The 27,640-nt window shown below is 52.2% G+C and overlaps 1 protein-coding gene across 1 annotated transcript; it reads right to left on the bottom strand.

Moving 5' to 3' along the window:
- Nucleotides 1-1,083: 1,083 nt before the first annotated feature.
- DNTTIP2 (deoxynucleotidyltransferase terminal interacting protein 2) lies at nt 1,084-25,992 on the bottom strand. Its single transcript, XM_029063516.1, has 7 exons — nt 25,880-25,992; nt 18,622-20,249; nt 10,791-10,929; nt 7,651-7,746; nt 4,675-4,839; nt 3,744-3,853; nt 1,084-1,635 (listed from the first exon to the last, which is right to left on the bottom strand). Exons 1-7 carry the CDS (start codon nt 25,922-25,924, stop codon nt 1,542-1,544), a joined length of 2,277 nt encoding a protein of 758 aa, XP_028919349.1. The 5' UTR covers nt 25,925-25,992; the 3' UTR covers nt 1,084-1,541.
- Between the last annotated feature and the right edge of the window lie 1,648 nt (nt 25,993-27,640).

The raw sequence follows: 27,640 nt of genomic DNA, 5'->3' as shown, positions 1-27,640 counted from the left end.
GGAAGCAGCGAGGCCTCGTGGATACGGCCCGGGCCCGGGGGGTCCAAAGGATCTGGGTTCTAATCCCGGCCCTGCCACTCATCGCCTGTGTGATCCCGGGCAAGTTGTTTTATTTCCTCTGTGCCTCGGTTACTTCATCTGTAAAATGGGGATTAAGAATGTGAGCCCCACGAAGGACTCATGAACTGTGTTCGACTTTGTATCTGCCCCGGCGCATAACACAGTGCCTGGCACTTAACGAATACCATAACGAAACAAAAAACAAAACAAAAAACCAACCAAGTCAACGACAAAAAAATCCCAAAGAACTAAGCAAAAAGCCTCCGACAGATAAACAAAACCAACGAAACCCCACGAAAAACCAAACCAACCAGCAGGCGGAATGAGAACTAAGGGGCATCCGTGTCTGGTTTGGGAGGAGGCCCAGCCAAACCAAGTCCTTACGAAGTGGGGAATTCATCCATTCAATCGTATTTACTGAGCGCTTACGATGTGCAGAGCACTGTACTAAGCGCTTGGAATGTGCAATTCGACAACAGACAGAGACAATCCCTGCCCAATGACGGGCTCACGGTCTAAATCGGGGGGAACGTCCCACCTTATGCAGAGCGCTAATGCTAACCTAAAGTCATACATTCAAGGAGACTATGAACTGGAACCCTTGGGTATTAGATACTCACCCCACCCTCAGTCCCAACACCACTTACGTACATATCTATAAATTACACATTATAAGTTATTGATTTACCTTAACGTACGTCTCACTGTGGACCGGAGTGGGGAGAGACTGTAAGCTCACGGTGGGCAGGGCACGTGTCTACCAACTCCGTTGTTCTGTACTCTCCCAGGCGCTTAGTAAGCGTGCACTACACACACGAAGTGCTCGATAAATACCACTGACCCATCACTACGGTAGAAGCTTAGAGTGTGTTAGCCCAGCACTAACCCACAGTGCCTCTTCCTGTGGAAAAGAAGTTAGATTCCTAAAGCAGGAGCTCTGACAGTATCGATTTATAATTTATCATTTAAGTTCCTGGGGACGAAAACAAGTCCTCTTATCCTCTAGAGAAAGAGTATCTCAAATTCACTCCATCAGTTGTGCGCTTTAATATAGATTGCTAAAACAGATCAGTAATTCATTAGGACTACCAGACCCCTTCACGATGCCCTGTGAAAAAGGAGTCCTGGACATAGCGTTTTGTACCGATCGAATATTTTTTAGAGTCTAGGCTAGTTATTTATATAGAAAAGTCCCCCTTATTCTTTTTTTTTATATAACATGTTAATATCATTTTTTTTGGCCCAGATCCACCCGATTTTCTTCCCGCTTCCTTCGCGTGACCGCGTCCGCCCGACGTGGCCCAAGTGGCCTAGAGAGAAAAATCTCATTCTCTCTCAAATCGACTTCCTTCGAAGGCAAACACGAGGCAAAAATGGGGCCGGCCCTATTCCGCATCAATATGCTATTTTTAGTCTTCATTCGACTTGAATGAACGGTTCCGAAAAGATGGACGTGAAGGGTTGGGTGTCTCGCGCCAGTCTTAGTTGCGAAATTTCTTTTTCTTCCTATTCTTCTTGCCCTCTGCGTTAGCCGCCCTCTCGATCATGATCTCCCGGTACTTCTTTTTGTTGTAACTGACAGAAACATTAAAACATTACATGAGAAATATGACAGAACATGAGGTATTCAAATAAAGCAGGCGGGAAGACAATAAAACAATCGCTCTCTCCTAAGTAGCAAACTTTTGCTACTTAGAATCAGAAAAATCTTAGGCATGTAAGAAGACACCGCCTGTGAAACATTACAGAGAAAAAAGGACTCTCGGGTGACAATCACAAATGCAGTATACTGTTGTCAGAATAATTCCTTTTAACACAACAGAGTCATTCATTCAATCGTATTTACTGAGCGCTGACTGTACACGGAGCACTGTATTAAGCGCTTGGTAAGAAGCGTAGCTCGGTGGAAAGAGCCCGGGCTTGGGAATCAGCGGTCGTGGGTTCTAATCCCCGCTCCGCCACTTGTCAGCTGTGTGACTCTGGGCAAGTCACTTCACTTCTCTGTGGCTCAGTTACCTCATCTGTAAAATGGGGATTAAGACCGGGTGCCCCACGAGGGACAACCTGATTACGTTGTAACCCCTCCAGCGCTTAGAACACTGCTTGGCGCATAGTAAGCGCTTAACAAATACCATTATCATTATAATTATTATTACAACACAACAATAAACAGGCACATTCCCCGGCCACTCTAAGACAACTGTCATGATAAAAATCCATTTTAGGGACGGCAACGTGGCCGGGTGGGAAGAAATCGGGCCTGAGAGTTGGGAGACACGGATTTAAGTCGCAACCTCGGCCCCCGGCCTGGTCTACAGCCTTGGGCAACGCACTTTACCTATGCCCCATTGGATATCCGCGAAATGAGACTGACGCTTCCTCTCCTGAACTATTAGGGATGCTCTGTGGAGAATCTGAGCTAATTGAGTGTAAAAGTCCTCCGGAAAAATAGAAAAGCACCATTCAAACGCGTGGCATCGTTCCGTCGGATTTCAAAATCCCAAAAGACGGGCTTGCTAATTCTAGTAATGGTTCGTTTCGGTATCGGTCCTGGAAAATTCGGCCAAAGCTCAGGTGCAAACACATAGCTTTTCACAACCGAATATTTTGTTGTCGATACTGCCGAACATCATTAAATAGGGTTAGTTGTACGGAGATGAATAATTCCATGAGCTCGTAACTCCTTTCTTCTAAAATGCTCACAGCCAACCAACTGCCTCAGTGATGACGTTGATGATGATGGTGTTTGTTAAGCGCTTACTATGTGCGAAGCACTGTTCTAAGCGCTTGGGGGGATACAAGGTGATCAGTTTGTCCCACGTGGGGCTACAGTCTTCACCCCCATTTTCCAGATGAGGTCGCTGAGGCCCAGGGAAGTGAAGTGACTTGCCCAAAGTCACACCGCTGACAGGTGGCGGAGCCGGGATTAGAACCCATGACCTCTGACTCCCAAGCCTGGGCTCTTTCCTCTGTACCACGCTGCTTCTGTCAGTATCCCAGGGAGACAGCCATTTAGCGCAGCATAAGGAGAAGGAACTCGGCCACTGTCCCGGCAAGTCAGAGGCAGAGCCAGAGAGAATCCCAGCGGCTGCATTACGATTAAGTTCATCGGATCTTAGAGAAAACATCTGAACAAGTGCACATTTTCTGTACACCATATTCTCCTCCGTAGCTTTTTATCCCTGAAACATCTATTGAAATGTCACTGCGTTTCAAACATTCAAGCACGTTGTCTTCCCCGCTCACCCATTAGCCCAGACGAGAAATCATCCCTGAGGAAATTCTCCAGGACTTCTGATAATAATGATAATAATATTGGCATTTGTTAAGCGCTTACTATGTGCCGAGCACTGTTCTAAGCGCTGGGGCAGATATAGGGAAATCAGGTGGTACCACGTGGGGCGCACAGACTTAATCCCCATTTTACAGATGAGGTAACTGAGGCACCGAGAAGTCAAGTGACCTGCCCAAAGTCACACAGCTGACGGGTGGCGGAGCCGGGATTAGAACCCATGACCTCTGACTCCTAAGCCGTGCTCTTTCCACTGAGCCACGCTGCTTCTGATGATCTGAACGTTTTAAGCGATCACTCCCCAGTCCTGTCACGTAAAGAAGACCGGCTTGTACCAGCTCCACAGATGCCCCTCTTTTCTAGTGAGGAGATGATAAGCATTTTCCTTTACCTTCTGAACTCAGAATCAGCCAGCAACTCTTCCACGATCGTCCTCTTCCTCTGCTTCTTCGGAATCCGTGCGTGATAGAAGTCAATGGGATTATCGACCACGGTACCAACCTGTGGTAAAAAAAAAAAAAAAAACCAAAACCGGGCTGAAGCGACTTGTCCTGTCGTTCCACGATCTCTGCAATTTTCACAGGGAATTGGAAAAACGAGGCCGAAACCCCTCGATGTAAATGTGATGAGAAAAGCAAATTAGACAGGGCGTGTCTTTTTTTCCTGGGTTTCTGTCTCAAACCACGCTGCTTCTCTACACGATCTGGTCACTGAGGCTTTCATTTACAACTGGAGGGCCAAAGCCTCATACTATACAGATCAAATCACTCAATCAATAGCATTTATTGAGTGCGGGGCACTGTATTCGGGAGAGGACGTAACAATTGTGTTGATAGAAACAATCCCTGTATGAGGAGCTGACCAGAAACCTGCCTTTCTCTGGAGAGGAAGGGTAGATATGCCAAGAAACATAGATAATTTGGCATAAAATTATTCGCTACATCTCAATAGTGACAGACCTAGATTTTGAAAACGTTTCTCAAAAATTAGCCATTTGAAAGCACGGGCGAAACGTACGTTCCGTAGACTTAGGAACTCAATCGAGGCCAAGACGAGGCGAGCTCTGTCCTTGAGATATAATAATAATAATGATGATTACGGTATCTGTTAAGCGCTTACTATGTGCCAAGCACCGTTCTGAGCGCTGGTCCCGAAGGTGACACCTCTGTAATGAGAAGCGGCCCATTTTTAGAGAGATTTGCCCTGGAGATATAATAATGATAATTACGGTATCTGTTAAGCGCTTACTATGTGCCAAGCACCGTTCTGAGCGCTGGTCCCGAAGGCGACGCCTCTGTAAACGAGAAGCGGCCCATTTTTACCTGGAAGTATTTGGGGAAGCCATCTCTATCGTTCTTCTTGTAAAAGCGTTTAGGGTCCATACTCCCTCTCAGCTTCAGGGCTTGCAGGTCGTTTTTCAGTTCAGTTGTCAGCTCGGGGGCTTTCATGCCGTACCAGCCGTCTCCTGCCGTTTTTTCTCGTTCTTGCTGGAGGACAGAATGGAGGAGGACTGTGAGTAGAGCTCCGACGAGTGGATGATGTAGAACACATACGAGATCCTTTTGCGAATCGGCCCCAAGAAGTAGAGCAAGGGGTGGTTAAAGGGAGTCTGGGGCTCTTCGCCCTAGGAACGTACACAACACAGGGCAAAACGGACGCTCGCCTTGAATTCGTCATGTGACAGATGAGGGCATTTTGAATGCTGGACAGTTACCAGAGCAACGGCCTTTGGAGAACGACAGAAAAGGCTGCTACCTGTACCCTTTATCTGCACATGGAAAAAAACCCCCAAATCACCCCCAGGCAACATGTGGATTAGAGAGTCTCGGAAACGAAATCGCTCTAGCTTTGATCAATCACTGCTTTGGGAGCATTTTCTGTGGGCGGAGCACTGTACCGAGCGCTTTGGAGAGGACAAAATGATAAAGTTGGTAGACGTGATCCCTGCCTACGGTCTAGAGGGGGAGACGGACATTTAAATAAATTCCAGCAACGTACCTAAGCGCTGTGGGGCTGAGGGGGGAGTGAATATCAAGTGCTTAAAGGTAACAGATCCAAGTACGGAAGGAAAGCGGATGGGAGAGGGAGTAGGGGAAATGAGAGCTTCGTTGGGGAAGCTGATTTTAATCAGGATTTGAAGGTGAGGAGATGGGTAGCTAGGCATATGTGAAGGGGGAGGGGGTTCTAAAATAGAGAGAGGGCAAGGGGTCAGTGGCGTCGTCTGGTTTTCGTTTCGTTCTGTTTTGCTTTGCTGTCTGTCTCCCCCGATTATTCATTCATTCAATAGTATTTACTGAGCGCTTACTATGTGCAGAGCACTGTACTAAGCGCTTGGAACGGACAAGTCGGCAACAGATAGAGACGGTCCCTGCCCTCTGACGGGTTCACGGTCTAATCGGGGGAGACGGACGGACGAGGACGATGGCGATAAATAGAATCGAGGGGAAGAGCATCTCCTCAAAACCGTAGCAGATAAAACTATTAGACTGTTACTAAAAAACAGTCTAAAAAACGATTAGACTGTGAGCCCGTCAGTGGGCAGGGATGGTCTCTATCTGTTGCCCGACTGTCCATCCCAAGCGCTTGGTACAGTGCTCTGCACAGAGTAAGCGCTCGACAAATACGACCGGACGAATGAGACGGATAAAACCGAGTGGGTACGGCGGGTTGGGCCGCAGTAGGAAGTCAGGAGGGGAAGGCGGGAGGCGGAGAGCTGACCGACAGCTTTAAAGTCGATGGTAAGGAGTCTGATGCAGAGATGGAGGGCCCTTCCCCCTCACAGCCGCGGGACGATCTCTCTCCCCAGCTTCCAAACCTTATTAAAACACGTCTCCTCCAGGAGGCCTTCCCTGATTAAGCCCTTCTCCCACTCCCTCAGGCACGGATTTGCACCCTGTATTCACCCATCCCTGAGCCCCACAGCACTTATGTACACAGCTCTAATTCATTTATATTAACATCTGCCTCCCAATCCAGTCCGTAAACCCACTGTGAGCAGGGAACATGCCTACTAACCCTGTGATATCGCAGTCCCCCAGGGTCTGCACATGAGAAGAGCTCAATAAACACGACTGTTCGAAGCCAAGGGAGAAGCAGCGTGGCACAGTGGAAAGAGCTCGGGAGTCAGAGTTCACGGGTTCGAATCCCGGCTGGGCCGCTGGCCAGCTGTGCGACTGTGGGCAAGTCACTTCTCTGTGCCTCAGTTCCCTCATCTGTAAAATGGGGACTAAAACCGTGAGCCCCACGTGGGACAACCTGATCTCCTTGCCTCCACCGGCGCTCAGAACAGCGCTTTGCACACAGTGAGCGCTTAACGAACCCCACCATTTATAATGTTTCTAGAAGTGGGGGTGGTTCCCAGTGTCAACGGCAAGTTGAGACGGGGACGGTGAGGACGGAGCGGAAGCCGCTGGATTTGGCAAAGAGGTCACCGGTGACCTTAAGGGGACGGTTCGGACCGTGAGCCCGTCGGCGGGCAGGGATCGTCTCTACCCGTTGCCCGACTGTCCATTCCAAGCGCTTGGTACGGTGCTCGGCTCATAGTAAGCGCTCGATAAATACCACCGGACGAACGAATGAGGGAAGGGGGTAGAAACCAGAGCGGAGGGGTCAAGGAGTGCATCGGAGGGGAGGAGGCGGAGGCGGAGGGGGCTGAAAATTCGCCCGGGGAGTTTGGAGAGGAATGGTAGGAGGCGGGGTTGGAGTGATGAGCGGAGGGGGATATGGAGGGTTTCTTTCGGCTAGGGAATAGATGAACGTGCCAGAAGGCAGTGGGGAAGGCGTCGCCCGGAAATGAACGGTTGAAGATGACGGCCGGGGAGGGCAGAAGGGAAGGAGCAAACGTTCTGATAAAGCACGAAGGGACGGGGTCAGAAGCGCAGGTGGAGGGGGTGGATTTTTCAAAGGAAGCAGACGTCCTCCAACTACGCCGGGACCCTGCTGGATCGACTGAGTTCTTTGTACCCGAGTGAGAAACACAGAAGCGATTCAAAAGCTGCTAGCCGTCTGAAAAAAACGGATCGATCTGTACTGTCGACAGGTCTCTGTGTACTTTGCTTTGAACTGGCAGTGGAATTTTCACCTTCTTTTGAGGGGACTTTTTTTTGGATTTTGAATGCTGACTCAAATTTGCCCATAATGGGATAATAGAACTTTTTTTAAAAAAACAAAACTAGAAGCCGGCCCCTGCCCAAGAAGGGGGGGGAAAAAAAAATCCCAATCTCCAAAAACAAAAACTTGTGTCATTCCAAAAGATTTTTACCCACAATACCGTCGAAGGCCAATAGTTCTCAACTTACCCTGCGCTTTTTCTTCAGTTGAACCTTTGACTCCTTGTACGGTGGGACACAGTCTTTTTTTTCAAAATCGGGGCTCACGATACACTTCTCCAAGAGCTGGAAAGGAAGTTGGAATTTGTTTTTAAATGTCGCGACGTTACATTTACATTTTACATTTACTTCTGACACATGGGAAGCATCCTCAGAGGGGAGGGAATGCCCAACATTCACTGCCATACGTCTAATTCGACCCTATCAGCTGAAGTGGGTTTTCCAGAAGAACTGGTCTCTGAGTAGGGCAAACTTCAACGAGTTTTCTTTTTCAAGGAGCCGTTGGCTACCATAAAAATATTCAAATGCGATGAATCACCAAGGAATACCAGTCCTGCTACCAACGACTGTTATTCTGGCAAGACAAGAAGCAATGTAGTCTAGTGGAAAGAGCAAGGGTCTGGGAGTCGGAGGATCCGGGTTCCAATCCCGGGTCTGACATCCCCTCCTGGGACCTTGGGCAAGTCATTTTATTCTGTGCCCGTTTCCTCACCAGCAAAATGGAGATTCAGTGCACGTGAGAAGCGGCGCGGCTCAGTGGAAAGAGCCCGGGCTCGGGAGTCAGAGGTCATGGGTTCTAATCCCGGCTCTGCCGCCTGTCAGCTGTGTGACCCCGGGCAAGTCACTTAACTTCTCTTGGCCTCAGTTCCCTCATCTGTCAAACGGGGATTGAGACTGTGAGCCTCCCGTGGGACAACCTGATCACCTTGTATCTACCCCAGCGCTTCGAACAGTGCCTGGCGCAGAGTAAGCGCTTAACAAATACCAACCCTATTATTACTATGTTCTTCTTTCCCCTTAGACTGAGAGCTCCACGTGGGACGGGGACTGTGCCTGACCTAAGATGGATCTACCCCAGCGCTCAGTATAGTGTTTGGCATATAGTAAGCACCTTACCGATGCCACGGTTCTTATCTGTTTAAAATAAAACCCTGCCTAAAATGGAATAAGGACTTTATTGTGGGCAGGTAACCGTACACTGCTACACTGTACTCTTCCGAGTGCTCAGTCCGGTGCTCCGCACACAGTAAGCCCTCAGTAAATATGACAACGAATGAGAGCCTGGAGAGTTTCCAGTACTTCACCAGTCTCGGCTACGGGAGGGAGAGTCGAGCAGAGGCCCGTCCGTTCCATTCCTAGCTCGGCCGGCGGCTAGCGAGTGGCGGGCCGTCGGCTACAGGTCGAAACTCACCCGTGCCGGGCGGCAGCGGCACGGGAGAGAGTCGAGGGCGGGGACTCGAGTTGACTGCGCGGAAGGAGGCGACGGTACACCGCTTCCGGATTTTTCCCGAGAAAACTCCCCCGGATCCACTACCAGAACGACTGCAGACGGAGGAGGGGCGATCTGGGAGAGATGTGTCCGTGGCGGCGCTATGGGTCGGACACGACTCGACGGCATAAGGCAGGACAAGACCACGGGAAGCTGGCGGGCTAAATCTATCGCTACGTGGAGCTTGGACACATTCACGGATGAGTGTGTCGTTCACAGTCACGGTCGTTTAGACCGTGAGCCCGTCACCGGGCGGGGATCGTCGCTATCTGCTGCCGAACTGTCCATCCCGAGCGCTTAGTACAGTGCTCTGCACGGAGTAAGCGCTCAATAAATACCACTGAATGAGTGGTCCACGATGGGTTACCCGGGACAGTCCCGATTAGCGATTCCCCGGCCCGCCTTGGTAGCAGCGTGGGTCTGGGTCCAGTGGATCCACCCCGGGCCCGGGCGCCAGAAGGACCTAGGTTCCACTCCTGACTCTGCCACGCGCCTGTGTGACCTTGGGCAAGTCACCGTACTTCTCTGGGCCTCGGGTATCTCATCTGTAAAATAGGGATTAAGACCGTGAGCCCAACGTGGGACAGGGCCTTGTGTCCAACCCAGTGACTCTGCATCTACCCCAGCATTTAGTTCGGGGCCCGGCACATCGTAAGCACTTAAATAACCGATTGTCATCATCATGGTCATCCTAAAATTTAGGGAGGCATCTTTCCGTGGTTCCTCCGGCCTCTCCCACTCGGAGGTAAACGTCTCCACTTCCGGCTCCGGGAAGGGGTTATCGGCATTAATGGGAATGTGGTATTTGTTAAGCGCTTACTATGTGCAGAGCACCGTTCTAAGCGCTGGGGGAGATACAGGGTCATCGGGTCGTCCCACGTGAGGCTCGCAGTTAATCCCCATTTTACAGATGAGGGAACCGAGGCCCAGAGAAGGGAAGTGCCTCGCCCACGGTCACCCAGCTGACAAGTGGCAGAGCCGGGAGTCGAACCCACGACCTCGGACTCGGAAGCCCAGGCTCTTTCCACCGAGCCACGCTTTGTAAAGCGCTTACTCTGTGCCTAGCGCTGTTCTGAGGGCTGGGGTAAATACAAGGTAATCAGGTTGTCCCACGTGGGGCTCACGGTCTTAATCCCCATTTTACAGATGAGGTAATAGGCACAGCGAAGTGACTCGCCCCAAGGTCACACAGCAGACGAGCGGCGGAGCCGGGATTAGAACCCACGTCCTCTGACTCCCAAGCCTGGGCTCTTTCCACTGAGCCCCGCTGCTTCTCTTCCTTCTCCACGGTCTAGAAGCGATGGATAATAACCACCTCTTACGTGCTGCGCGCCGGGGTAGATACCAGGTAAATCAGATCACACAGAATCTCTTATCCCCTCCCGGGGTTCACGCCCTAGCGGATCCCCATTAAGAGCCCGGGCCTGGGAGTCAGAGGTCGCGGGTTCGAATCCCGGATCTGCCACTTGTCAGCTGTGGGACTGCGGGCGAGTCACTTCACTTCTCTGGGCCTCAGCTACCCCGTCTGTAAAATGGGGATGAAGACTGGGAGCCTCATGTGGGACGACCTGATTGCCCCGCATACTATGCTCTGCCCAGAGTAAGCGCTTAACAAATACCGACGTCATCCTCATCACTATAATACAAACGAGGCAACTGAGGTAGGTTCAGAAAGGTTAGGTGGCTCGCCCAAAGTCACCCGGCGGCTCACAGCCAGTGCTGGGATTCGAACCTGGGACTCCCGACTGTCTCCCGCACTGTCCACTAAGCCACCCTGACTGTGGGTTTTGGGGGATCTTTTGGGGTCAGAGATGGGAAAGCCGGGCAACGCCCAACTTACCTCTTTTCTCTTTTTCTCCTTAATCTGCGTAAGGGTCTTTTTGTTAGTCACGGCTTCGTCTGCATCAAGATTAACGTACAAGCCTCCGAGTTGCTTGATACTGAGACCGGGGTCTATGGAACTGCTCGACAGCTTCAGCCTGAAATAAAGAGAGACAGTCTTAGAAATGCGGCCCGTGCCGTATTCTGAAAGCGTACACGCAAGTTCCGTTAGACGAGCGTTAACTAAAAGAGGTCAAACAAATCCGAAGCAAACCCAATATACGCAGAAGGAAATTACCCTCTCCAGATATCGGTAACTAAAAAAGGCGTTATTTATACCAGTTTGGAAGAACGATCTCTTCGTGACCAAGAGTCCCACACAAGATTAGAGGAGCAGCGTGGCTCGGTGGAAAGAGCCCGGGCTTGGGAGTCGGGGGCCGTGGCTTCTAATCCCGGCTCTGCCACTTGTCGGCTGCGTGACCTTGGCCGGGTCACTTAACCTCTCCGTGCCCCGGTCACCTCATCCGTGAAATGGGGATTGAGACTGTGAGCCCCACGTGGGACCACCCGATCACCTTGCATCCCCTTCGGCGCTTAGAACACACAGTGAGCGCTCAACAAATGCCATCGTTACCATTATTACGTGCTCCTCCCCACCTACCCTGTTCCTCTTTCTCCGATGCCTCTCCCCACGTTCCCCCATCTCTCCTTTTTTAATCCTCTATCTCCCTCTCCTTTCCGTCCTCCTCCATCACGCGCTCTCACTTCCCGCCTTCCCCGGTTCGACCCTCTTTTTTCCTCGACCCCCAATTCCCTTCTGCGGGGCCGAGGCACTTGGATCCGCATTCTCTTGGCACACGATATCCGCCCCTCCCTCTGCCCCGCGGCACTGACGGACACAACCGCAGTTTATTTATTCAGACTGACGTCTCACTACACCTGTGGGCTAAGGTCCTTCTGTGCAGGGAACGTGCCTACCGACCCTGTCGCGTGACGCTCTCCCCAGCGCTAAGTACGGTGCTCTGCGCCCAGTAAGCGTTCAATAAATACCACTGACTTGACCGATTTCCGCCAAGCAGGGGAAGGCCTGCGACCGGCCAGTCCGGATTGCCGGCGGAGCCTTCCCCGTTCCCACGGCCCTGCCAAATACGGTTTAGGAGCACCGATCTCTCCTTTGCTGGGGGCTTCGCAGGGCGGGAGGAATCGGGAAGCCCAATGAGCACTTCGAAACCATGATGGTTTTTTTCAAATGGCATTTGTGAAGCATCTACTAAGCACTCTGCTATTTATCTTATTTATAAATATTCTATCTGCTACTGCTTTAATGGGACGTTCATCCCCTTGATGCTATTTATTTCTATTCATCGCCATCGTTCTCGTCTGTCCGTCTCCCCCGAGTAGACCGTAAGCCGGTCAAAGGGCAGGGACTGTCTCTGTTACCGACCTGTCCATTCCAAGCGCTCGGTACGGTGCTCTGCCCGTAGTAAGTGCACAATAAATACTATCGAATCAATGAGTACCAGAAGCAGCGTGGCTCAGGGGAAAGAGCCCGGGCTTTGGAGTCCGAGGTCATGGGTTCGAAGCCCGGCTCCGCCGCCTGTCAGCTGTGCGACTGTGGGCGAGTCACTTCACTTCTCTGGGCCTCAGTTACCTCATCTGGAAAATGGGGATGAAGACTGTGAGCCCCACGTGGGACAACCTGATGACCCTGTATCTCCCCCAGTGCTTACAGCAGCGCCATGCACATAGTAAGCGCTTAACGAATACCAACATTATTATTATTATTAGAAGCTAATCAGATTGGACACAGTCCCCGTCCCGCAAAGGGCTCACGGTCTCAAGCCCCATTTTTACGGACGAGGCACTGAGGCCCGGAGAGGTCAGTGATAACGCTGGTATTCGTTAAGCGCTTACTCCGTGCAGAGCACCGTTCTAAGCGCTGGGGTAGACACGGGGTGTCATCAGGTCGTCCCACGTGAGGCTCACGGTTAATCCCCATTTTCCAGATGAGGGAACTGAGGCCCAGAGCAGTGAAGTGACTCGCCCACCGTCCCACGGCTGACGAGTGGCAGAGCTGGGATTCGAACCCGTGACCTCCGACTCCCAAGACCGGGCCCTTTCCACTGAGCCACGCGGCTTCCCCCAGTACACTCGACCAAGGTCACACTAGTGGCCAAGCAGCAGAGCTGGGATTAGGATCCAAGTACTTCGGACTCCCGGGCCCATGTTCTACCCGCTGGACCACGCTGCTTCTACGCCGGTCACTATTGAAAGAGTCACAGAAGAAAAGGGGGAAGTGAAAACCGGGGTGAGACTGAGTAAAAGTGCAGATTTAGCTTTCTTTTCCGGCTATTTTTGTGCGGTGGACACTCCCAGCACCTCAGGTACAGAAAAGCCAAGGGAGGTTGGCCACTTGAGAGGATGGCATTAGCCCGAATACCTCCGATCAGCAACCGGGAACGTGAGCGAATGTGAATTCTACCTTGTCGCAATCGAGACGGTGGCTAACTCAGAGATGACAGTTGAGTTTCTCATCCGCAATGAGCTCCGGCAACGTTCATTCATTCATTCATTCAATGGTGTTTACTGAGCGCTTGCTATGCGCAGAGCACTGTACTGAGCGCTTGGAACGGACAAATCGGCAACAGATGGAGACGATCCCCGCCCCCTGACGGGCTCACGGTCCAGTCGGGGGAGACGGGCGGCCAAAAACAAGACAACTTAATAGCAATAGATATTTCAGTGCTTACTGTGCGCCAAGCTCCGGGGTGGACACAGGCAAATCGAGTTGAACGCAGTCCCTGTACCACGGGGGGCTCGCGGTCTCGTCAACGAATGAGGTGAACGATAACGATAACGATGGTCTCTGTTAAGTGCTTACCATGTGCCAAGGACCCTTCTAAGCGCTGGAATAGATAACAATTAATCGGGTTGTCCCGCACGGCGCTCACAGTCTCAATCCCCATTTTACAGGCGAGGTCACTGAGGCACGGGGAAGTGAAGTGGCTTGCCCGAGGTCACGCAGCAGACGAACGGCGGAGGTGGGATTGGAAAGAGCACGGGCTTTGGAGTCGGGGCTCACGAGTTCGAATCCCGGCTCTGCCACTTGTCGGCCGTGTGACTGTGGGCGAGTCACTTCACTTCTCTGCGCCTCAGCGACCTCCTCTGTAAAATGGGGATGAAGACTGTGAGCCCCACGTGGGACAACCCGATTCCCCTATGTCTACCCCAGCGCTTAGAACGGTGCTCGGCGCACAGTGAGCGCTTAACAAATACCAACATTATTATTATTATTATTATTATTAACCCACGTCCTTCTGACTCCCGTGCTCTTTCCACTGAGCCACGCTGCTTCTCTGGTTAAAATCGTTCTACATTTGGGCCCCACCCTATTTCCAGAGATTTTTCAAGGAGCCGCTACTAGTTAGAATAGAACGAGACGAAACGGTTTACACTGGGAAGTGATTATTCACCAGGAATGAAGCCATTTTTTAAAAACGGTACTGGTCAAGCGCTTACTACGTGCTAAGGGGGAGACGAACACGGTCCACGTCCCACGTGGGGCTCACAGTCTTAGCCCCCGTTTTACAGACGAGGTCGCTGAGGCCCAGAGAAGTGACCTGCCCAAGGTCACGCGGCGGAGCCGGGATTAGAACCCGGGTCCTTCTGACCCCCAGGCCCGGGCTCTATCCGCGGGGCCTTTCACGTTAAAAAAGCAGCTTCGAATTCAGGAGCAGAAGAATCTTCCCCAAGTGCGACCCTAATTGGTAAATTAGCAGAAGCAGCGTGGCTCAGTGGAAAGAGCACGGGCTTTGGAGTCGGGGCTCATGAGTTCGAATCCCGGCTCCGCCACTTGTCGGCCGTGTGACTGTGGGCAAGTCACTTCACTTCTCTGGGCCTCGGTTCCCTCATCTGTAAATGGGGATTAAGACCGTGAGCCCCACGTGGGACGACCCGATTCCCCTGCGTCCACCCCGGCGCTTAGAACGGTGCTCGGCACATAGTAAGCGCTTAACCGATACCAACATTATTATTATTATTATTATTAAATGGGTGCAGACCTGGGGGAGACCCCCAGTCCACAGCTATTCCCGCCTGGAATCGGGTGACGAGCCCGGGAAAACCGCAACTTGCACGTCCCTCTTTAAAGTGACCCTGGAGTGGTTTTCCTGGAAAGCCACGCGGGAGCAGAAGAAAAGGGAAGAAAGGAGCAGGGCACCCACGCTGCTGCTGCTGATGGCACCTGATGAGCGCTTCCTAGGTGCTAAGCACTGTTGCGAGCGCTGGCGAGACACGAGGTCATCGGGTTGTCCCACGTGGGGCTCGCGGTCTTCACCCCCGTTTTCCAGATGAGGTCACCGAGGCCCAGAGAATAATAATGTTGGTATCTGTTAAGCGCTTACTATGTGCAGAGCACTGTTCTAAGCGCTGGGGGAGATCCGGGTCATCGGGCTGTCCCACGTGGGGCTCCCAGTTAATCCCCATTTTAATCATAATAATAATAATCTGGGCATTTGTTAAGCGCTTACTGCGTGCCGGGCACTGCTGTAAGCACTGGGGTAGACAGAGGGGAATCAGGATGTCCCACGTGGGGCTCACAGTCAATCCCCATTTTCCAGATGAGGTAACTGAGGCCCAGAGAAGTGAAGTGACTCGCCCATAGTCACCCAGCTGCCAAGTGGCAGAGCTGGGATTCGAACCCATGCCCTCTGACTCCCAGGCCCGTGCTCCTTCCACTGAGCCACGCTGCTTCTCATTTTGCAGACGAGGGAACTGAGGCACAGAGAAGTGAAGTGACTTGGCCACGGTCACACGGCCGACGAGTGGCAGAGCAGGGATTCGAACCCATGACCTCGGGCTCCAAAGCCCAGGCTCTTGCCACTGAGCCACGCTGCTTGTGAAGTGACCTGCCCAGGGTCACACAGCAGACAGGTGGCAGAGCCGGGATTAGGACCCATGCCCTCCGACTCCCAAGCCCGGGCTCCTTCCACTGAGCCACGCTGCTTCTCAAAAAAGGACACCGCTTATCTTGAACCCAGAGCCTGAGTTCCCTGCATCTCTCTCCCTCCTCCCTGGGTAGCCCCACCCGGAAGGAGCGTGGCTCACTGGGAAGAGCCCGGGTTGGGGAGTCAGAGGTCGTGGGTTCTAATCCCGGCTCCGCCGCCTGTCAGCTGTGCGACCTCGGGCAAGTCTCTGGGCCTCAGTTACCTCCTCTGCAAAATGGGGATTACAAAGTGTGATTAAAAGCGGGGGACAACCCGATTACCTTTTATCTCCCCCAGCGCTTGGAACAGTGCTTGGCACATAGTAAGCGCTTAACAAATACCAACATTATTATTATTATTATTATTATTAATTGTCAGCAAGAAGACTCCCAGAAGCCCTTGAGACCGCCTCGCCCGCAGAGATCGGCCTTCAGAAGACGGCACCCTCGATTTTTGAGCCGGGCATAAATGTACGATTGAATGTTTCTATTCCTATGGATTAGGCTTGATGTTACCAAATTATTACTATGATTATAGTTATTATAGAACAGCATTAAATAATAATAATAACGATGGCATTTAAGTGCTTACTAGGCGCCAAGCGCCGTTCTGATGATAACTAGGGTATTTGTTAAGCGCTTACTATGTGCCGAGCCCCGTTCTAAGCGCCGGGGTTGAGACAGGGTGATCGGGTTGTCCCACGTGGGGCTCCCGGTCTTAATCCCCATTTTCCAGACGAGGGAACTGAAGCCCAGAGAAGTCAAGTGACTCGCCCCAAGTCACACAGCTGGCAAGTGGCGGCGTCGGGATTAGAACCCATGACCTCTGGCTCCCAAGCCGGTGCTCTTTCCACTGAGCCACGCTGCTTCTAAGCGCCGGCGCCGTTCTAAGCTCTTATATCCTATTAATCAATTATATACTATTAAGATTACATAATATATTATTATACCATATGCCAAGCACTGTACTAAGCGCTAGGGAAGATGCAAGATGATCTCCTGGAACACCGTCCCTGTCTCACATGGGAACACTCGGTTTAAGGAGGGAGTAGGATTTAAGCCTCATTTTACAAATGGGGGAATCGGAGGCCCAGAGAGGTGAAGCGACCGGCCCGGGGTCACACGGCAGACGCGTGGCGGAGCCGTCATTAGTAATAATTTTGTTGGTCTCTGTTAAGCGCTTACTATGTGCAGAGCACTGTTCTAAGCGCCGGGGGGGGGGGGGGGGGGACGGGACGACACAGGGGAATCGGGTCGTCCCACGTGAGGCTCACGGTCTTCATCCCCCTTTTACGGATGAGGGAACTGAGGCCCAGGGAAGTGAAGTGACTCGCCCACGGTCACGCAGCTGACAGGCGGCAGAGCCGGGAGTCGAACCCACGACCTCTGACTCCCGAGCCCGGGCTCTTTCCACTGAGCCACCTCGCTCCCCTAAATAATCCACCCCGTCTAACAGAATACCTGGCGTCAACGCTTAAGCGCTCGCCCGATGGTTTAATAAGCGAGCAGCGAACCAAGAGTCCGTGGGTGAGGAAAAAAGGAAAATACAAAGGAACGGGCTGGCAGATGGGAGTGTTGCCTAGGAGACGGAGCCCAGGGCCGGGAGTCAAGAGGATCTGAGTTCTAACCCCGCTTCTGCCACTTTCTTGCCGGGCGACTCTCTCTACGCTTCAGTTCGTTCCGTGCATTCATTCGATCGTATTTATGGAGCGCTTACTATGTGCAGGGCACCGGACTAAGCGCTCGCAACGGACAATTCGGCGACAGACGGAGACGGGTCCCTGCCCAACGACCGGCTCGCGGTCCGATCGGGGGAGACGGACACCGAGAGAGCGCGGGCTTAGGAGTCGGAGGTCGTGGGTTCCGATCCCGGCCCCGCCGCCCGTGCGACTTTGGGCGAGTCGTTTCCCTTCTCGGTGCCCCAGCGACCGCATCTGGAAAACGGGGATGAAGACTGGGAGCCTCACGGGGGACGACCCGATCACCCGGTATCCATTCATTCACTCATTCATTCGTTCGTATTTATTGAGCGCTTACTCGGTGCAGAGCACCGTACTGAGCGCTTGGGATGAACAAGTCGGCAACAGACGGAGACGGTCCCCGCCGTCCGACGGGCTCTCGGTCCGATCGGGGGAGACGGACGGACGAGGACGATGGCGATAAATAGACCCGGCCCTTACAACAGTGCTCGGCACCTAGTAAGCGCTTACAGACACCAACGTTATTATTATTATTCGTCCGGCGTCGAGATCGTCGAGATGAACAGAATCACAGGCGAATAGGAGGCTCCCTTACCCGCAGATGGGAATCCAATTCCTGTTCCCCCTCCCCCTTAGACGGTAAACTCCACATCCAACGGGGACCGCGTCCGACCTGCATTATCTTACGTCCACCTCAGTCTTCGGCACGGTGCTCGGCGCGTAGGAAGCACTTAAAATCCAGCATTGCTATCAAGACTATTATCACTAGTATCGATCACTCTTGAGAAGCAGCGTGGCTCAGCGGCAAGAGCCCGGGCTTGGGAGTCGGAGGTCGCGGGGTCAAATCCCGGCTCTGCCGCCTGTCGGCCGTGGGACTGGGGGCCGGTCACTTCCCTTCTCTGGGCCTCCGCTGCCCCATCTGTAAAACGGGGGTGAAGAGCGGGAACCTCACGTGGGACGACCTGATCCCCGGGGCTCGGAACGGTACTCGGCACGTAGTAAGCGCTTAATTAACAAATGCCATCGTCACGACACGGAGAGCGGAGGTGGAAACCCCCCCCCCCCCCCCCACCAAGCTCACTTGGTGATTTATCTTTGGTCATTTTAAAGACACTTCAGATACACGACGTACCGCTCTAACCTCTCAAAATAATCGCGGGACTTACAGGCTCATCTTTGTATCTTTAAATATGCTTTCATCTTCGTCTACAAAGTCGTCTTCCGCTTCTTCACGATCTGATGGTTCCTCCTCCTCCTCCTCTTCCTCCTCCTCTTCTTCTTCCACCACTTTCTCCTCCTCCTCCTCCTCCATCTTCTCCTCCTCTTCCTCCTCCTCTTCCGCCCCCTCCACTTCGACCTCGCTCTCGCTCCCGTCATCTAAGTAATATTTCCGATCGGCGCGCAACCCCGGAGCGGTGTCGACGACGAAGAGGGCGTCCGGGTGGGAAGCGTCGCCTTCCGAGCCCTCGCCCGAAGACGGGGGCTCCCCGTGACTTTCAACGGAACACGGCGCATCCCCTTCGGCCTCACTGTCTTCGCATTCCCGGTCGTCATCGCTAGCGAGGACTAACCGGAGACCATCCCGCTCATCCCGCGTTGGGCGAAAGCCAGGCGAGCGCGGATGGGCGCCGTTCTCTAAATCTTCTCCTTCCCGGTTTCGGCGACTAGGGGTTTCGCCGTCCGCTTCCGTTTCTCCACCTCCACGGGCGACGGGAGGGCTGCCCGTCTTTTCAGGTCGCCTGTCCGCTTCCAGAAGGTCCACTTCACGGGCCGACGGGTTCGTTACTCCATCGTCGGCATCGAAAACGGATCGATTTCTGTCCGGGGCCGACCGCCTCGGGGACGTCGACGCCTTTCGCGGGCCGCTCCCTTTAGACGGAGAGACTCTCGACCGGAATTCATCCTCCTTTGAGTCGGAACCCTCCCCCGCAACGCGAGGACGCGTCTCCTTCGCCGCCCCTTCACGAGGGGACGCGCCGGCTGAGTTTCTCCCCCTGGCCGTGGATAAAAAGCGGGCGATGGCTTCGCTCAGGATTTCATCCCCGGGGTCCCGCCGGGTTGCATCCGGACCCCTCGGCGAGGGGGCCTTTCCAGGTGAGTTGGAAGCGGCGGCTTCCTCCTCCGCCTCCCCCGGTTGGGGGAACCCGCCGGTGGCGTCCGGCCGGAGGGGGGCGGCGCCTCCCGCCCGCTTCCCGTTCCCGGCCGCGCGTCCCCCCCGCCCCCCCGTGTCGCTCCGCGGCTTTTCCCGGGCGGTCCTCCCGGCCGAGAAGCCCGAGCACCACGATTCGGCGTCGGAAAGGTCTCCCTCCCGGGACTCGGAGTCCGGGTCGGGGAGCCGGCGGGCCCCCCGCCCTCCGGCCGCCCCGGCAGCGCGGGATTCCGCCTCGGAGGCTCCGTCCTCGTGGGATCGGACCGACTCGCTCTGGGAGACGGTCTTCCGTCGGACGCGGGGCCGGGCTTCGGGCGGCTGGACGACGACGATCCGCCGCCTCCTCGTCACCCTGACCGTAGTGATCCCCTGAAACCCGGACGCGGAAGAACAGTTGGACTCCGTCTCGGAGATCTCTCCCTCCGGGGGAGGTTCGACCGTTCCCGGGCCCGCATTTCTACTCCGGCCGTTGGCTCTTTTCGCTTTGGGGAGATCCTTCTCCGGGGAGACGGGGAGATCCTTCTTCGGAAGGACGCCTGGCCCGGAGCCTTCCCCTTCGACGCCCTGCGTCGCGTCGGAGCCGGGTTTTCCCTGCCGTTTCCTTTTGCTCCTCGTCACCCTGGGCCCATCGAGCTCCAGCGAGTTCTGAAAAAAGCGGCAGCGAAAGAAGGGAATCCATCAAGGCGGCTCACGGCAAGACGCGAGGAGCAGCGCGGCTCCGCGGCAAGAGCCCGGGCTCGGGAGCCGGAGGTCGCGGGTTCTAATCCCGGCCCCGCCGCGGGACCCCGGGCGCCTCACGTCGCTTCTCTGGGCCTCAGGGACCTCATCTGGAGAATGGGGGTGAAGACCGCGAGCCCCACGTGGGACCCCCCGATGACCTCGCGTCCCCCACGGCGCTTCGGACGGTGCCCGGCACGTAGTAAGCGCTTAAATACCAGCGTTGTCGCGATCGCGCCGCGCCGCGGGTGCCGAAGTGGGTCTCCCCTCCCCTTTCCAGTCCGAGGCCACCGAATCCCACCCCTGCCCCCCCGAAGAGGATGCCGGCACCCGACCTGAGAAGTAGCGAGGGCTGGTGGGTAGAGCACGGGCCCGGGAGTAAGAAGGACCCGGGTTCTAATTCAGCCTCCGCCAGTCTGCCGGGTGACGGCTCGGCCTCGGTCACCTCCTCTGCAAAATGGGGATTAAGGCGGCAGAACGATTAGGAAGGAAGGGGGCCTCGCTCTCGGGCCCGGCCCGAGAAGCGGCGTGGCTCTGCGGCGGGGGCCCGGGCCTGGGAGTCAGAGGTCGTGGGTTCTAATCCCGGATCCGCCACCCGTCCGCCGGGTGACCTGGGGCAAGCCACTTCGGTTCCCGGTGCCTCAGTTTCCTCATCTGTAAAATGACGATTAGGACTGTGAGCCCCCCCCGGGCGACGAGGACCGGATCCAACCCGACACCCCAGTGACTACCCTGTGTCTACCTCAGCTCTCAGAACGGTGCTTGGCGCGTAAGCACTCGACAGATACTTTATTATTACCATTATTATTTTAATGGGGATGAAGCCTGTGAGCCCCACGTGGGACCACCCGATGACCTCGCATCTCGCCCAGCGCTTAGACCAGCGCTTGGCACATAGTAAGCGCTTAACAAAAGCACTACCAGTATTAGTTGTTATTATTATTAAAAGAGGGACGAAGCCTGTGAGCCCCACGGAGGACAACCCGATTCCCCTGCATCTCCCCCAGCGCTTACAACGGTGCTCGGCACATCGTAAGCGCTTAACGAACACCCCCGTTATGATTATAGTTTTTATTATTGAAATGGGGATTAAAAGCGTGAGCCCACGTGGGCCAACCCGATGACCTGGTAATAATAACGCCGGTATCCGTCAAGCGCTGACTATGTGCCGAGCACCGTTCTAAGCGCTGGGGGAGATACGGGGTGATCGGGTTGTCCCCCGTGAGGCTCACCGTCTTCATCCCCATTTGACAGATGAGGGAACTGAGGCACAGAGAAGCGAAGTCACTTGCCCACAGTCACACAGCCGACAAGTGGCATCTCCCCCGGCGCTTAGCACATAGTAAACGCTTAGCAAATACCATCATCATCATCATTAAAATGGGGATGAAGACCGTGAGCTCCCCGCGGGACGACCTCATCACGGTATTTGTGGAGCGCTTACTATGTGCCAAGCACTGTGCTAAGCGCTGGGGGAGATCCAGGGGAATCGGGTCGGCCCACGCGGGGCTCACGGGCGTCATCCCCGTCTCCCAGACGAGGGAACTGAGGCCCAGAGAAGCGACGGGCCCAAGGACACGCAGCGGACAGGCGGCGGAGCCGGGACCGGCACCCGACGACCTGGTGTCTGCCCCCAGCGCTGAGCACGGTGCTTGGCCCATGATAAGCGCTTATCAGATATATTATCGCTGTTATTATTATTATTATTATTAAAATGGGGGTGAAGCCTGGGAGCCCCACGTGGGCCCCACGATGACCTGGTGTCTCCCCCGGCGCTCAGCACAGTGCTCGGCGCAGGATCAGCGCTGAAGAAACACTAGCATGATCGTTATAGTTATTATTACTATTGTTATTAAAAGGGGGATGAAGACTATAAGCCCCACGTGGGCCAACCTGAGGACCTGGCATCCGCTCCCAGCGCTCAGCACAGCGCTTGGCCCGTACTAAGCGATTCTCAAATATGCTATCGACATCACAGTCATTATCGTCACTATTAAAATGGGGGTGAAGACCGTGAGCCCCACGTGGGCCGACCCGATGACCCGGGATCTGCCCCCAGCGCCGAGCACGGTGTTCGGCCCGTAATAAGCGCTTATCAAATACCCCATCGTTATCATAGTCGTTATCAGGATTATTAAAAGGGGGATGAAGCCTGCGGGCCCCACGTGGGCCAACCGAGGCCCTGGCGTCTCCCTCCCAGCGCTTGGCGCAGAGGGAGCGCTTGACCAATCCCCTCCTGATTATTATAGTTATCGTCATGATTATTCAAAGGGGGATGAAGCCCGGGGGCCCCACGTGGGCCAGCTGAGGACCCGGCTTCTCCCCGCAGCGCTTAACACAATGTTTGGCGCAGAGTAAGCGCTTAAATAATACCATCATTGTTATTATAGTTATTATTATGATCGTTAAAAGGGGGGATGAAGCCTTTGGGCCCCACGTGGGCCAACTGAGGACCTGGCGTCTCCCTCCCGGCGCTCAGCACAGGGCTTGGCGCAGAGTGAGCGCTTGATCAACACCATCGCTGTTATTACAGTTATTGTTATATTTATAATATAATATGATTATTATAATAATGAAAATTATACATTATTTATAGCATTCTAGGATTATTACAGTTATTATTATGATCATTAAAAGGGGGGATGAAGCCTTTGGGCCCCACGTGGACCAACTGAGGCCCTGGCGTCTCCCTCCCGGCGCTCAGCACAGGGCTTGGCGCAGAGTGAGCGCTTGATTAACTCCATCGCGGTTACTACAGTTATTATTACATTTATATTATATGATCGTCATTATAATAATGAATAATTGATAATTCTTATATATGGCTTATAGTACTATAGGATTATTATAGTTATGGTTACGATTATTAAAAGGGGGGATGAAGCCTCTGGGCCCCAAATGGGCCAACTGAGGCCCTGGCCTCTCCCTCCCAGCGCTTAGCATGGCGCTTGGCGCAGAATAAGCGCTTTAACACCATCACTGTTTATTATATGTATAAATTGTATGATTATCATGATAATAACGAATAATTAATAACACCTAGATCATTTATATTATACTATTATTATGGTTATGATTATTAAAAGGGGGGGATGAAGCCTCTGGGCCCCAAATGGGCCAACTGAGGCCCTGGCGTCTCCCTCCCAGCGCTTAGCACGGGGCTTGGCGCAGAGTGAGCGCTTAACACTATTACAGTTATTATTGTATTTGTGATATTATATCATTATTATAATAATGGAAAATTATACATTATTTATACCATTCTAGGATTACTATAGTTATTATTATGATTATTAAAAGGGGGGATGAAGCCTCTGTTTATATGTATATATTACATGATTTTTATAATTCATATATATACTATATATATAAAAATATACCATACTATATATATATAAGTATACCATATTTATAATATTACACGATTATCATGATACTAAGGGGATGAAGCCTTTATTTGTTTATATTTATATATTACCTGGTTTCTATAATTCATATATACTATATATATAAATATACTATACTATATATAAATATAGTATATTTATAACATTACACGATCATGATAATAAGGAATAATTAATAACAATTATATATCATTTATGATATTATGCGATTGGAGAAGCAGCGTGGCTCAGTGGAAAGAGCACGGGCTTTGGAGTCAGGGCTCATGAGTTCGAATCCCAGCTCTGCCACTTGTCGGCTGTGTGACTGTGGGCGAGTCACTTCACTTCTCTGTGCCTCAGTTCCCTCATCTGTAAAATGGGGATGAAGACTGTGAGCCCCACGTGGGACAACCTGATTCCCCTATGTCTACCCCAGCGCTTAGAACAGTGCTCTGCACATAGTAAGCGCTTAACAAATACCAACATTATTATTATTATTATAGTTATTATTACGATTATTAAAAGGGGGTGAAGCCTTTGTTTATAATATTTATCTATTACATGATTTTTATAATTCATATATATACTATATATAAAAATATACTATACCATATATACGATATTTATAATATCACACCATTATCATAATAATGAATAATTAATAACAATTCTATATCATTTATGATATGATGCGATGATTATGGTTATTATTATGATTATTGAAAGGGGGATGGAGCCTTTGTTTATAATAGAGGAGCAGCGTGGCTCAGTGGAAAGAGCCCGGGCTTGGGAGTCAGAGGTCATGGGTTCGACTCCCGGCTCTGCCACTTGTCAGCTGTGTGACTGTGGGCGAGTCACTTCACTTCTCTGGGCCTCAGTTACCCCATCTGTAAAATGGGGATTAACTGTGAGCCCCACGTGGGACAACCTGATTCCCCTGTGTCTACCCCAGCGCTTAGAACAGTGCTCTGCACATAGTAAGCGCTTAACAAATACCAACATTATTATTATTATTATAGTTACTATTACGATTATTAAAAGGGGGTGAAGCCTTTGTTTATAATATTTATCTATTACATGATTTTTATAATTCATATATATACTATATATAAAAATATACTATACCATATATACGATATTTATAATATCACACCATTATCATAATAATGAATAATTAATAACAATTCTATATCATTTATGATATGATGCGATGATTATGGTTATTATTATGATTATTGAAAGGGGGATGGAGCCTTTGTTTATAATAGAGGAGCAGCGTGGCTCAGTGGAAAGAGCCCGGGCTTGGGAGTCAGAGGTCATGGGTTCGACTCCCGGCTCTGCCACTTGTCAGCTGTGTGACTGTGGGCGAGTCACTTCACTTCTCTGGGCCTCAGTTACCCCATCTGTAAAATGGGGATTAACTGTGAGCCCCACGTGGGACAACCTGATTCCCCTGTGTCTACCCCAGCGCTTAGAACAGTGCTCGGCACATAGTAAGCGCTTCACAAATACCAACATTATTATTATAATGTTTACATATTACATGATTTTTATAATTCATATATACTATATATAAAATATACTATACTATATACACTATACTTATAATATTACACGATGATCATAATAAGGAACAATTAATAATAATGTTGGTATTTGTTAAGCGCTTACTAGGTGCCGAGCACTGTTCTAAGCGCTGGGGTAGACACAGGGGAATCAGGTTGTCCCCCGTGGGGCTCCCAGTCTTCATCCCCATTTTCCAGATGAGGGAACTGAGGCCCAGAGAAGTGAAGTGACTTGCCCACAGTCACCCGGCCGACAAGTGGCAGAGCCGGGATTCGAACTCATGAGCCCCGACTCCAAAGCCCGTGCTCTTTCCACTGAGCCACGCTGCTTCACAGTTAATTAATAATATAATTAATTATAATTAACAATTAATAACGATTCTATTTCATTTATGATATTATGCGATGATTATAGTTATGATGATTATTAAAAGGGGGGGGGTGAAGCCTTTGGGCCCCACGTGGGGCAGCTGCGGCCCTGGCGTCCCCTCCCCCTCCTTCCCTCCCTCCCCCCGGCCCGAGCGCTGAGCGCAGCGCTTGGCGCAGAGTGAGCGCCGGGCAAACGCCGCCGTGACCGTGGTGATGAAGACGGCACCGCGGAGCCCACCTGGTCCCGGGTGGCGGCCCCGGCTCCGCTGCGGGTGGCCACCATCTTGTCGTTGCCGGCCGAGTGACGGCCCCCGCCGCCAATCGCCGCCGCCCTAGGGGGCGGGACCGGAAGTGACGACTGCCTCCCCCGAGGGGGAGGGCGGAAGCCGGCTTCACGCACTTCCGGTCTCCCTCCCCCCCCGGGGGAACTTCCGGTTCTGGGGGCGGGGCCGCGGCTGCGCACTGCCGGTCCCGCCCCTTCCCAACCCCCCCCCGCGCGGCCGCTGAGGAGGAGGGGGAAGGGAGCGGGCGGCCTCGGCATTCATTCATTCCTTCCTTCCTTCCTTCCTCCATTCATCCATTCGGCCGTGGCTCAGTGGCAAGAGGCCGGGCTGGGGAGTCAGAGGTCACGGGTTCGAATCCCGGCTCCGCCACTTGGCCGCTGGGGGACTGTGGGCGAGTCACCTCACTTCTCTGGGCCTCAGTGACCCCGTCTGGAAAATGGGGATGAAGACTGGGAGCCCCACGTGGGACCACCTCCTTCCCCTGGATCTACCTCAGCGCTTAGAACAGTGCTCTGCACATAGGAAGCGCTTAACAAATACCAACGTTATTATTATTATCATTATTTTTATTTTTCATTCATCCATCCATCCATTCATTGTCCATCCTTTCGTTCATTCTTTCATCCAGCCACCCTTCATTCATTCATCCATTCTTTCATTCATTTATTCATCCATCCAACCATTCATTCATTCATCTAGCCAACCGTTCATTCGTTCATTCCTTCATTCAATCATTCGTCCATCCATCCATCCATCCATCCATCCATCCATCCATCCATCCATCCATCCATCCATCCGTCCATCCGTCCACCCACCCACCCATCCATTCATCCATCCCTTAGTGGAAAGAGCCCGGGCTTGGGAGTCAGAGGTCATGGGTTCGAATCCCCGCTCTGCCTCTTGGCAGCTGTTTGACTTTGGGCAAGTCACTTCACTTCTCTGGGCCTCAGTGACCTCATCTGGAAAATGGGGATTCAGACCGTGAGCCCCACGTGGGACAACTTGATCACCTTGTATCCCCCCAGCGCTTAGAACAGTGCTTGGCACATAGTAAGCGCTTAACAAATATGATTACTATTCATCCATCCATCCATCCATCCATCCATCCATCCATCCATCCATCCATCCATTCATTCATTCACTCCTTCCTGTGTTCAAGTACTAGGCGCTTGGAAAATACAATGCACAATATTCATTCATTCATTCAATCGTATTTACTGAGCGCTTACTGTGTGCAGAGCACTGGACTGAGCACTTGGAAATTACAATACACAATATTCATTCATTCGTTCAATCAATCGTATTTACTGAGCGCTTACTCTGTGCAGAGCACTGGACTGAGCACTTGGAAATTACAATACACAATATTCATTCATTCGTTCAATCAATCGTATTTACTGAGCGCTTACTCTGTGCAGAGCACTGGACTGAGCACTTGGAAATGACAATACACAATATTCATTCTTTCATCCAATCGTATTTACTGAGCGCTTACTCTGTGCAGAGCACTGGACTGAGCACTTGGAAATGACCATACACAATATTCATTCTTTCATCCAATCGTATTTACTGAGCACTTACTGTGTGCAGAGCACTGGACTGAGCACTTGGAAATGACCATACACAATATTCATTCTTTCATCCAATCGTATTTACTGAGCGCTTACTGTGTGCAGAGCACTGGACTGAGCACTTGGAAATTACAATACACAATA

The sequence above is a fragment of the Ornithorhynchus anatinus genome, chromosome 4, assembly GCF_004115215.2.
Source record: "Ornithorhynchus anatinus isolate Pmale09 chromosome 4, mOrnAna1.pri.v4, whole genome shotgun sequence".
In the NCBI taxonomy this organism is placed as follows: Eukaryota; Metazoa; Chordata; class Mammalia; order Monotremata; family Ornithorhynchidae; genus Ornithorhynchus; species Ornithorhynchus anatinus.
This window is presented reverse-complemented; position numbering and strand designations above follow the sequence as displayed.